Genomic DNA, 12,511 nt, shown 5'->3' on the forward strand with positions numbered 1-12,511 from the left:
TCAAGAATTGGTAATACCTATTTTACCACGTTGTGAGTGATTGTATAACGATATGGTATCTCAAAGTGTAAAAAGGTATAAGTGAAATGCAGAAATAAACGGCTGGCAACATTTGCAGTCTCGCAAAATTTGCAGTCCAAAAAATCGGTTACCCAAAATTAATGAACAAATTTTTCTATGCGGCACTGTATGTGAGCAATTGAATTTCTATTTTTTACATAAGGTATTATTACTTAGCATGCATAAGTTGTTGATGTGGTGGTGGTGTATTCAATTATGGCAAAGCACACTAGGGCTATCTGCCTAAGGGGAGGGATGCCTTTCGTGGAGGACTTTCTAAGGGAAACTGGCTCGTATACACGTCACACATGGGGAAAACCACGAAAACGCCCATGCAGCCAGCCCGTTTGCGGGATTCGAACCTCGGACCGAACTACCAGTGTTCAGCGACTTTACCGCTCGGCCGCTGGTGGGCGCATAAGTTGTTGAACACTAGTAGTTCGACCTGAGTTTATATATTTAACGAGATGACTGCATAGGGTTTTAGTTATTTTCCTCGTATGTGTGGCACTTATGAGCCAGTTTTAAGCAGAAGGTTCTCCACTGAGTCGCTCTTAGAGAGAAAGCCCTCGCGTGCTTCGTCATAATCTGTTTATGCAAACCAATTAAACGTAGAATATAAATACACAGAATAAAATACACATCATTTTATAGCTATAATTTAAGAATGAAGATATATATATCAGTAAAATATTTTTATTAGATTATTCGTATAGTATAACTAACAACTGTAATGGAAGTTGTTAACTTATTCATAGTCTTATTGATAATTCCGCAAGTAACATGAATGATGGTTTTGAAGGCCCTGTTTCCAATGTTTTAACGCAGTAAAAGAACCTCTTGAGAGGAAAAAGAGAATTGAAAAATGTATGCGTAAGAAAATTTATTGATTGACAAATTCAACTTTTTTTGTTGCTAATGCAAGTAATAAAACGTTTTGTGTATTTCTATTAGAACCAAACTGAATCTTCTTTTTCATAAGCAAAACCTGTTTTATGCAGTCGCATTCACTCAGACCATAACTTAAACTGAAAACCTTTATCAATTTGCTTTGAAAAGTGTTATCTATTTTTGCTGTTTCAGAAGGTGAAATTATGTTGTTTTCCACTGAAATGCACCGACTGATTTTTCTAAAACTAACGTTAAATTAAAATTGCAGCCAATTGTTAAATTTTACCAATTATTAAATTTCTAGGCGCTTTTTGGATCTATTACTTTTTATGAAAATTTTCATATTCTTATTGATGCTCTGAGGTTACTATTATTTTAAATAACCCAGTTATTTTATGATTTAGATCTGTTCTATCACTTACGTCTTCATTTTCTCTCCAAAAATGTAAATTAATTCGAGAATATATAACGTGAGATTTTCGGATTCTAAGCCAGAGAGTTTTTTTGTCTCTCGAGACCGCGTTGTTAGGTTAGCTAGCTCAGATAAAATTGTATTATTCGGCTCTGCATTATACATTCCGTCGGTGAGAAATTGAGCCAACTTCGCGTTAAAGCAATTGTGCAGCTTTTGGTTACTAAACTTTTAGATTTAATTTGAAATTTGAATTTATTATTACTTTAAGTTACATCACCACAAGTGTTTGATTGATTCTTTTAAGTACGAGACGTGCGTGTATGTTCATAGTTCTGGTTTAATAAAAAGGTTTGTTAAAACTTCTCGAGACTATAGTTCCGTCCAGACATAGAGGTAATTCTTTTAACGTCTGTTAAGAGGTTAGTGCTGGTTTATGCTACTAAAGCAAGACAAACTTTATACTGTTATTTAGGAATAAGTGCTGCACTTCGCGTGTCAAGTATTTCTTTTTATCCATTCTTAGACAAGTGGAACAAGCCTTTTTAATTACATTATACTAGCATATTATCTTAAATATTTTATTTTTGTATTTATGCCATATTTAATCCTTTCAGTCCCAGTTTATTTGCTTGCTTCAACTGGCTTGATTTTTTTTATGTACTCGTGGTAATTATCACAAAAAAGTTGAAAAATGTCATTTTAACCATTTTTTTTAAAAGAGGTGAATTCCAGGGGCTTGGGTCAAATATGTTCCACTGGGTGGTAATGGTGGGATATATCCGTCCCATTAGTACTAAATTATTGACACATAAAAGAAAAAATCAAAAGAAACTATTTTTATCTTTATAACTTAGTGTGATAAGAAGTAAAACAGTTTTTGCATAGTGGTAGATTGCATGCCACACAAATTGTTTTAGTTATTTTCTTTTGTTTTTTCTTGGGACAACTATGACATCTTCTTCTAGTGGACCCTTCGATGGGTAGGTGATCTCCTATATTCAACAACTTGGAACTGAATGTTCGTCTACCATATTGTAGTTGGCATGGTATTATATTGTAGTGGTGGTCTATCATATGGTAGTGGTAGTGTATGATATACGGTATAAAACAGTTTTGTAGTGGGGATGTTAGAAATGACGTAGTTGATGTTCCACTACCATTGGGACATCAACTACGTTGTAAGTTGATGCGTGTAGGCTTCTTTAAACATCTACTGGGACTTATATAACCCATTGGAACTGAAAGGGTTAAAGGTTTTTTTTTAAATACTAAGCTCTCAAAGTGAGGTTTAATACTGTCTATGATAGACAAAATAAGCCAGATACAGCACATTGCTTTTAGACAGTATCTTGCTGTCTTTGGCACTTTATATCTGGCTTGGAATTTTCAATCTTTCTTGATAAAAGCTTATTGCCCTACTTATATTGTAACAGATTCAAAGAAAAGATCAGTCATGACATTTTAAACTGACCCTCAGTTGAACAAAAGTCCAGGAAAAGGTGGGGTGAGGATACAAACTAATAGCGAAGAAACTATTTGGTGGTACATAGCTTCTCCCCTGCAAATTGCAAATCAAACCGTCTCTCTGTTACCGAAGATCTTTTACGAGACCTCTGTATAAAATGACGGTGTTTGGAGCTACAAATACCTTCGATTTTTCAAATCGAGCGTATACGTTATAGTACTAATATATGGTGCTCCAATAAAATATTTCTTTCGTCTCCTTTTATAAGGTTTTCTTTCTCGTTTTGTATTCTAAAGGCCTGTCTAAGTTATATAAATCATTTTGTATCGTGCAGCAGACGATAATCGGAGGGGAGGGGAATGGGAGTATGTTCTTTCAACGATAAGCATTGAGAGTGATATAAATGCAAGGAGAAAGGAAAACAAACAAATAACTGAAAATTCAAATAAAAGTTATTAAAAAAAATAAACTTCGTCCACACGCGCCCTCTTTTAGATTTAAAGATGGCGAACTGTGCCGGGGCACACGCATACAAATCTGGCTGGCACATCGCCAGTGCGCCGTCGCCGGGGACGAATAAACCCCTCCGCCCCTGACAAGGGCCGGGGCGGAACCAGAAAGTCGATCGTCGGTGGCCGGGTGCGATCCTCTCCTCGTTCGATGGCCGAGGCCGCCAGACGGCGGGTCGGCTCTGCCACCCCGGAGTCGGAAATATTCGGCGGATTTGAGCTGGAAGAGGATGACGACGAAGCTGACGATGCGCCGCTGGTGAGTTGGTAAACAAAAAAACTTTTTTGTTCTCCTCCCTCTCCTTTACCAATCTCGATCAGCCTGTCTTAGCCCCATTCATCATGCGAAGAAACGCTATATTGTGGATGGGTGCCAAATTTTAAAACTGCTGTTTAGTTCTCAACTGTCTTTAATGTGTGTCATCACTCGGCTACTTCTGAAGTCCTCTCCTTTTCCTGCCCCCCAAAGTTAGTTGTAAAAACAATAAAAGCAATATGAGTTGCTTATAGAATATATACTTTATAGAATATTGAAAAGTACATAATTTTATTTGTGTTTATTTTAAATTGTTCAAATTACCATTAGATTAGCCCCGAATAAATATCATTCCTATTTTGTTGCCACTAAAGATGTTTTGACTTGCTTATTTTGTAAAGTGTAAATAATCATATATGGAAAGTTAAATGTACTGGGTACGACACTTTCTAAATCGCAGTTATCTGAAAGATGACTTTTTCTTTTGATCACGAAAGAATTATCTTATTTATTAAGTTATAATAAATTATATTGCTCTTTTTGCGGGGGGGGGGGGTATTTTTTTTAAAAAAAGCATAAAATCATATTTGAAATGAGTTAATATATATTTTAAGTTCACCGTTTTGTACATATAATGGTAGCAAACTCTAACATGCAGCAAGAAATGATGGTATATATTTAATTATTATCACTTTAAGTTCATTCGCTGTTAAAAGGTATGACATTTTTTGCCATATTTTTAGCAAATTGGTCTTGATCATTTCCCGGAAACTGGATTATCAGAAATTATTTTTAGTTTTTGATCTGCTTTTTGCTCCCCCCCCCTTTTTGTACCAGTTCAAAAGCCCATGGAGGTTCTATTTCGAATATCATGTCTTGTATCTTGATATGTGCAAATTTGTCACTTATGAAAAATATTTTATAAAATCGGTATGGATTTTTAACAGTATGTTTTTTAATTAAGAATATTATTTATATATTCGCTGAGCTAATAACGAGGGCGTGCGTGGAATATGCCAGTTTATCATTCTACTAAACTTCTGTACTTTATACTTTAAATCTTAAAAAAAAAAAAAAAAAAAAAAAAAAAAAAAACGAAAAATTAAATAGCCAAAAGCAAAGAGATCTTTGCATGGCATCGCACTATGGGTGTTTCTCTTTACGTAAATTGTTAATAACTAGTGTAATGTTATTCTGAATGTAACATCCTTTATCCTACTTCTCTGCGCTGTTGGAAGAAAGAAAGTAGAAAACATCACTTCTGTCTCTTGGACAAGAAAAGAGTTTTAAAATAACTGCTTAGTTTGATAAATATGTTGTAGCTTCTTTTATTTAGGTATTTAATTTTATGGTTCCTTGTTAAACTAATGCAAATAAGAGCATGAAATCTATAATTTTACGTTCGAGTATTCGGCCATGTAATTATGTTGTGATAATATTTCCATCTGTAATGATAATTCAAATTACTTTAAAAGCGCTATAGAAAAGTTTTTAAATAATTAGTGATTATTATTAAAATTAGGAAGCAAAGAGAATAATGATCTATTATAATTACTTTCTTAGTTTCCTGTAATATAAAAGGTTGCTAATAAATATTTATAGCAATGAAGATTTTTCACTTTCATGTAAGCAAGCCATTACACTGCAGAAATTTGAAATACATTTCATCCATCCTTAAAAAAACCTGTTTCAATTACTTGATCCAGCACATTATAAAAGTTTTAGTTTTTAAAATATTGTAAGATCTTTAGTTTTAAAAATTATTTTTGTTTATTGCTAAAACATTCGTCCATTTTCGACTCCAAAAATTTATTTGAGGGACTTTCAGTTAGTTTAGTTTTTGTTTACAAAAAATTGTTATCTTTCTCAATCCCTACAAATAGCTCAGTAATAATATCTGAGCCATAGTTGTTTACAGACAGAATATATATATATGTGATGTACCAGCTTTTGTCCGGAATAAATAGATTGGTGAAGAAATATAGATGTAGTCGTAGCTTTGTAAGGATCCTAAGTTTTACTAACGTTTATTTTATTTTAAATCTTTACTATCACTTCTTATTTTCTACTTCCGGCCAGAATTAAAAGCTTTAACTTATTTATGAAAATTTGTCTTGCTAACGCCAAGTACTTAAGTTGTGGCTTTTTGCCAAGCAAGAGAGAGGAAGGAGTTATTAGAAGCAGGCCGCTTGCCATAGTAGTTTTACTCGGTTGCTGGTTGCCTTCAAGGCCAGAGGTTTAGTCCTCTTGATAATATCAAATGTATCGTAGTTTTAGCAGCTCTTAGTTTTAGTTAGAGTTTTAGTTAGTATTTTTATATTCTTACGTTCAGACCACAAGTGGTTGGTCTCTGTATTCCGAAGTTCCGGAAATCACTGTAAAGATAGAAAAATAAAGGGTTTTGTATACCCTTCCTGTGTGTATTGTCTACTTCACAATTTATTGAACATAGCTTGAGTAAGCTCCCTGTTCCGAGTCAGGACAGTTCATTTTTCCAAAGCAAGTAAAGAGGAATACAAGTCCTGATAGCTTAAATTATCAGACGATAAGTTTAAAAAACAGGATCCATTTATTATTGGTCAGGAGAAAATAGCAGTTACAAACTCATATTTCCGGAGTAAATAAAAAAGAATTACTAATAACTTTTTGTATGAAGTTTACTGCATCCTTACATTAAAGAAAAGACCCCGATATTCCTTTTCGAGTCCTTTTATAGCCTCTGGAAAGGAGGAGCTTCCAAGAAATGACGTCAGCCTCATCAGCCATTCCAGTTCGCTTTAAATATCTCCAGAACATTCTATAACTGTACGTGTAGAAAAGGCGGGAAAAACAACTTGACTCCGGGGCTGTGGATTTAATTCCACGTACTTTCAAAATAAGAGACCGTCGCCATTAAAAAATGAAAAGAACGCACAGTTAGAATTTTAAGTGTATTTTTGACTATGGAATTTTTTTAATTTTCACATTAATATTGTATCTTTTTCTAATGTAGATATGAACTGTTATAAGTCATACTCATTATTTGACAATTTGAAAGTTAAAAAACTTAAATATATCAAATTGTGCTTTATTTTATTTTTTATTTAAGTATTGACAAACAAATATATCCTCTAATACATATATTTATCATTATATATTGCGCTTTATTATTATCATTATGTATTTGTTTATTGTTACTATTGCAGATGAATTAAATTCAGTATATGCAAACATATTGCAGAAATATATAATGGTACATTAATGGCTAAATGTTAAACATTTATGTGCTTATTCTTAATTTATAGCAGCCTATTTTCCTTTCCCTTTTTTCATTATGCACGAGCAGAAAAAAAGGTGCTTCGTTCTTTTGCGTAAAGAACATTTGGCTTTATTATCGCTTATAACAAATATGCCAAATTTCAAAACGCGCCAGTATATAAATTCACGTATATCTTTGGAAATTTTGAATAAGAAACTCTTTTTGAAGGTATGTCTAGAAATACATCTGGTTTAAGATTATGGTAAAAATTTGATAGATTATAGATTTTCAAAAGATACTCGTGCGGTTTTTACAAAACTTGCTGCTTAAACATAATTTGAGTCGTAGAATTGAAATATGGAAAAAAGTAGATATGTCATTTCAGAAAAAGTCCGACTTTGTGTCAAAGTACCCATGTTCGAACTATGCTATATATAAATCTAATATATAGCCTAAGTCGCACATTTTAGACATGAAAAATGCAATTTAAATTTCGTCAGTCGGTTCAGTGGAACGGGAGATGTAGAACTGCATCCCGTTTTTTATGTGCGTGTGTGTTCAACGTGTACATTTCAAAATGTAACAACAAAGTTTTTACAGTGTTGCTTATGACTGTTTAATAAATAAAAAAAATCGTGAAATATATCTGTCTTATGAAATTCTCAGAAGATCACTTCATCATTAACCTGTAAAATATTTGATTATGGAATTCTCGGAAAGTAAAGATCATTATATCATTAAACTCGTAAATTGTTTGATATGTGTAGCAGCAAAAGATAAAAAGTCTGTTCTTTTATTTCAAATTACTGTAATTGGAGAGCATTTCAAATCATTTAAATTAGATAATTATATTTCTAGCTGCATCGCAATTACCATCAACTTCGAAAAGCACTTTTTTTAAAACGGGAAGACGCATCTTTGCATCACAGTTTTATTAGAGTCGGCAATTGAATAAAGGAAAAATATACGAGTATGTAATTGGAGGATTTTTTCATGTTGATTGTCATTTTCCTACATTTTTTAAATGAAACAGATTTTGATTATTTCGAACATCATCAAAGCATACAAATACATCTTAACATACAAAATGTATTCGATCTGCGTAATTTCTTCAAAAGGTTTCCGTTCTTCATTTTTCTAATGTTTGTAGTTTTGATATGGTCCTTTCTAACCAGTTATCATCAGTAGTTCTCAACCTTTTTTTGCTCCATGCACCCCTCCCCCCTCCCCTCCTTTCCCAAAATCGAAAAACGCGTATAAATTTATTTAAATTGAGATTATTATTTCGTTGTACGATGTAAATGAAATATTGTAATCTTGAATCAGTTCTCAGATTTTAGCGAAATATCCGTTTTGACTGTGACGAATATATTCCTGTTTTGCCAACGTTGAATTCAAAAATAATAATCATAACAATAATTTGGGGCAAATAAAGAAATCTTAACTTTTAATGCGATCTCCCGGCTCCTGTGCATATTTGGGAATGTTTTATACTCGTTATGAATAAATAAAAATACAAGAAATTTGGTTCCTGTTCCACAAACTTAACCGGGATATTTAATTTAAAGTTTGCAATTTTTTATGTCATTTTCACTTTACCTTGAGGAATCGGTTATTTAAGTCAGAATAAATAATTCAAAAAACAATTTTAAATGAAGTGCAACAAAAATACGCATGATTTAGGCTGTCCAAGAAAGATATGTAGTGTTGTTCCCATCAGATTTTTTTATGTGTTTTATAAATTAAACAAGAAAAAGAGGAAATGTTGATAAACATCAAAGTAAATAAAGTAGCATTTTTTATTCATAAACTAAAACTAAATATTTAACAGGTAAATGAAAGGTTGACCGTATTTCTCCTCTCTGAAACTGTGGAGAAGGAGGACTCAAGAGTAATTATAAATTAAATCTTGATTCTCCACACCCAGGATTTGGCGACTAGGTCCCCTAAAACCCTAGTTGCCCTTTAAAAAGGGGAGTATATAAGGTATTTCTCCCACTTTCCAGCGTGTCTTCGTAGTGTAACAACGGTAGCACGCTGGGTGGGTATTCCAGAGGTCCGTGGTTCGATTCCCGGCGAAGGCGTTGCTAATTTTTCCTCTCTCTGGCTCAAAAAAAAAAAAAAAAAAAAAAAAAAAAAAAAAAAAAAAAAAAACCTAATGTCTCTACAATCTGACTAAGAAAAATGAACATTGATATAATTGTAGAGACATTATGATTATTTTATGAAGCAGGAGAAGTGAAAAATATGCAATTCCCTCGCCGGGAATCGAACACTGGACTGCTCGTACACGCGCTGAGTGTGCTAACGGTCATACCACGCAGGCATACCGGAAGGAGGGAGAAAATACCTTATATTCTTACCCCTTTTAAAGGGCGACTGGGGTTAAAGAACCCAATCGCCCAATCCTGGAGGTGAAGAATCATTATCCACCACCTTTTTAGTTCGGGCGCCACTGTAGAGACATTAGAATTGTTTTTGAAGCAAGAGAAATGAGAAATCTGCAATGCCTACGCCGAGTGTGCTAACTGTTACACCACGAAGGCATGCCTGAAGGGAGAAAATGTCTGATATGATAAACTGAGGAAAAAAACTGGAAAAAAAAAATAGATGAAAGCATACCAGTTGTGCCACTGCATTGAGAATTCTAAACATATGCTGCTATGTTGCTTTTAAAACTTTGTGATTTTATTGTTGAATTGTATATGGCGTAAGTTCGAAGAAAACGATGCGTAATAAAGCTGAAAAGAACCCCTTCCAAAAAAAAAAAAAAAAAAAAAAAAGGTTAGCAGGAGTGAGTGCAAAACAGACTGTAGACTGCGAGCCCAGCGAGAACGTAAAGAACCATAACAAACCCTTTTGGGCACCGTTAAAATCTGAAACCTTTCAGTTTTTTTTTTAATTTATTTGGAATTATTTTAATTATATTATTTTTAATTAATGCGGGGCAACAGATTGGCAATCGACTATATAAGAGATATTCTTAATGAACTTCCTTCTTTCCTCGGAACTATTGCAGAAAGTAGTTCTTATTCGACGTGATGTGATATCAGTGCCTTTCCTTATCTCGAAACTTTTCTAAAACCAAAAATATAACACAACTGTCGCTTCCTTTTCAAAGAGTGAAAATAGCTAGGTGCGCCTGTTTTACGAAGGAAACAGAAAATGCGTTTAACTGATGATAAAGATGCGGTTCTCCACACCTTATTTTGGAATGATAGTGCACATCCTTATAGTTTCCTAGTTACTGCTTTCCCGTACACTAAGTAACAACCACTGCTCGATTTTCTTAGACTCGGGAACTAACTGTGACCTTCCCAGAAGGTCACGAGTTAACTCATGTGGTTTTTATAAGGGAAACTTCCCGTTTGCATTGACTTCCTATGAATCATGGGTTCTTGCCAGAGAAATCCCACTAATCGAGACCATATGCGTGGATAGGGAAGTAGTCTGCCCGGCGAGACGCCTTCGATTTTCTTTCCCTTCCTGTAACCGTAATTACAATCGATGTGAGGTTATGCATTTGATCAAGTTAATTTTAGTATTATCTTTAATTATCATGTTGATTCCTGTTTTTTAATACAGTTTAATTTTATTATTATTTTTAATTAAATACAACATTTGGGAGATAAAGATAATTGGCAGCAAGTTGGAAAATAAGTACACTAAATTGTCCGGATATGGATAAAACCAGTGCAGTTATTCAGAACTTTAGATATCCGGAAATTCAAATAACCGGATCGTTTGTTGTTCTCTCTAAGCCAAGTTCTGTGTTTTATTAGCCTACTAGAAGGGCTGGCTATTAATTTCGTTTTGCATTTTGCGTTGATTCACTTTAAATGTCGGTTCACTTTTCCAATTGTTGCCACCAAATATTAGATCCCTGCATTATAGTTAAAAAAATTAAATAAGAATAAATAAATAAAATCTGCATGAATATATGTATGTTTCTCGCATTGCGAAAAAACAACAACCACACAACAAAACAACAACAGTACCATGAGACATCAAATTTTCAATAAGTTGTCCTCCACTAGAATATGGTCATCTGGAGGCCCAGATTTCGAATTTGTTTTACTATCTATTTCATACTTTGTAAAACGTTAACTAATTTTTTATTAGCAAACTCAACGATTTTGAACCGAGCAATGGCAATCACTGTACAGAGAAAAACATTTATATCTCCAGTGCACAAGATTCGGAAATGCTAAAGATATCCTCTTTTAATTTTGTGATATTGCTTTTGAATTGAATTTTATGATTTAAGTGTGAAGAACATGATATTTAAGAGATAAAGGTAACACACAAAACGTTAAAAAAACTCTCCTTTGTGCGTATTATTAGTCCAAAGGGATTTGAATCCCGAAGGACTGTTAGTTTCGTTTTGGCATTTTGCGTCGGACTCATAAATGTCGGTTCACTTTTCAAACTGTTGCCACAAAATGTTAGAGTCCTGCATTATATTTGAAGAAATTAAATAATGAAAAATCTGCATAAATGTATGTATATTTCTCGTATTGTGATAAAACAACGGTACATAGAGTCATCGAATTTTGAATAACGTAATCCTTCAACGAATATGAGCATGTGGAAGACCAAATTTGAAATTTGAAATTTGTTTTATGATCGATTTCCTATTTTTTAAAACTTTGACGAATTTTTGATTAACAAACTCAAGGATTTCAAAGCGAGCAATGGCAACGTTGTGCAGAAAAAACATTTTTATCTCCACCGCGTGAGTCTCTGTATCGGAAATTCTAAAGATATGCTCGTTTTAAAACTATTTTGCGATATTGCTGTTGCACTGGATCTTATGGTTTAAGTGCGAGGAACATGATATTTAATAAAGAAAGGTAACACACAAAATGTTAAAAAACGCCCCTTTGGACGTAATTTAAAATCTGAAACATTTCAGATTTTTTTTTTTTTTTTTTTTTTTTAGCACCAAAGGGCGTTAGCCCAGAGGAGCTATTAATTTCGCTTTGCAATTTTGCGTTGATTCACTATAAATATCGGTTCACCTTTCAAATTATAACCACCAAATATTATGGCCCTGTGTTATATTTAACGAAATTAAATAATGAAAAATCTGCATAAATATATGTATGTTTCTCGCTTTGAGATAAAACAACGGTACCCAGAGCCATCAAATTTTCAGTAACGTAACTATCCACCGAATATGGGCATCTGGAAGCCCTAATGTGGAATTTGTTTTATTATCTATTTTACATTTTGTAAAACTTTAACGAATTCTTGATTAACAAACTCAACGATTTCAAAGCGAGCAATGGCAACGCTATGCGGAAAAAGAAAAAGAAAAATGAATCTCCAGCTCGCGAGACTATATATCGGAAATTCTAAAGATGTGGTCATTTTAAAATTATTTTGCGACATTGCTGTTGAATTGAATTTTATGGTTTAAGTGCGAAGAACATGATATTTAGTTAATAAAGGTAACACACAAAACGCTAAACGCGAAAAAAGGTCCCTTTATCTGAAAGCTTTCAGATTTTTAAAATTTTTTTCTTGATTATGTGTTTTTTTAATTCTATCTCTAATTTAAAGAAAATAAAAAGTAATATAGTATGGTATACCTTTCAGAAGTTATCAATTTAAATGTGTGTGTATGACAAGCAGTGTTCAACCAGTATAGCTTGTAAGCGTTAATGAAAAAAGA

At 33.3% G+C, this 12,511-nt stretch overlaps 1 protein-coding gene across 6 annotated transcripts in view; it reads left to right on the forward strand.

Annotated features, from left to right (window-relative positions):
* The window catches only part of LOC118187817 (uncharacterized), a 514,341-nt gene that overhangs the window by 356,655 nt on the left and 145,175 nt on the right, over window positions 1-12,511 (forward strand). Inside the window, exon 1 of one of the 6 annotated variants that reach the window (XM_085818175.1) lies at window positions 3,415-3,599. The exons of 4 other annotated variants lie outside the window; for them this stretch is intronic. In XM_085818175.1, coding sequence (XP_085674301.1) covers window positions 3,492-3,599 — 108 coding nt within the window. In that variant the 5' untranslated portion in view covers window positions 3,415-3,491. Of the gene's footprint in view, window positions 1-3,414; window positions 3,608-12,511 lie in introns of those variants that run through there. One more of the 6 variants, XM_085818180.1, reaches the window with a different exon arrangement.

This window comes from Stegodyphus dumicola, chromosome 6 (assembly GCF_044657685.1).
Source record: "Stegodyphus dumicola isolate Sdum_Otavi_A_Nest chromosome 6, ASM4465768v1".
In the NCBI taxonomy this organism is placed as follows: Eukaryota; Metazoa; Arthropoda; class Arachnida; order Araneae; family Eresidae; genus Stegodyphus; species Stegodyphus dumicola.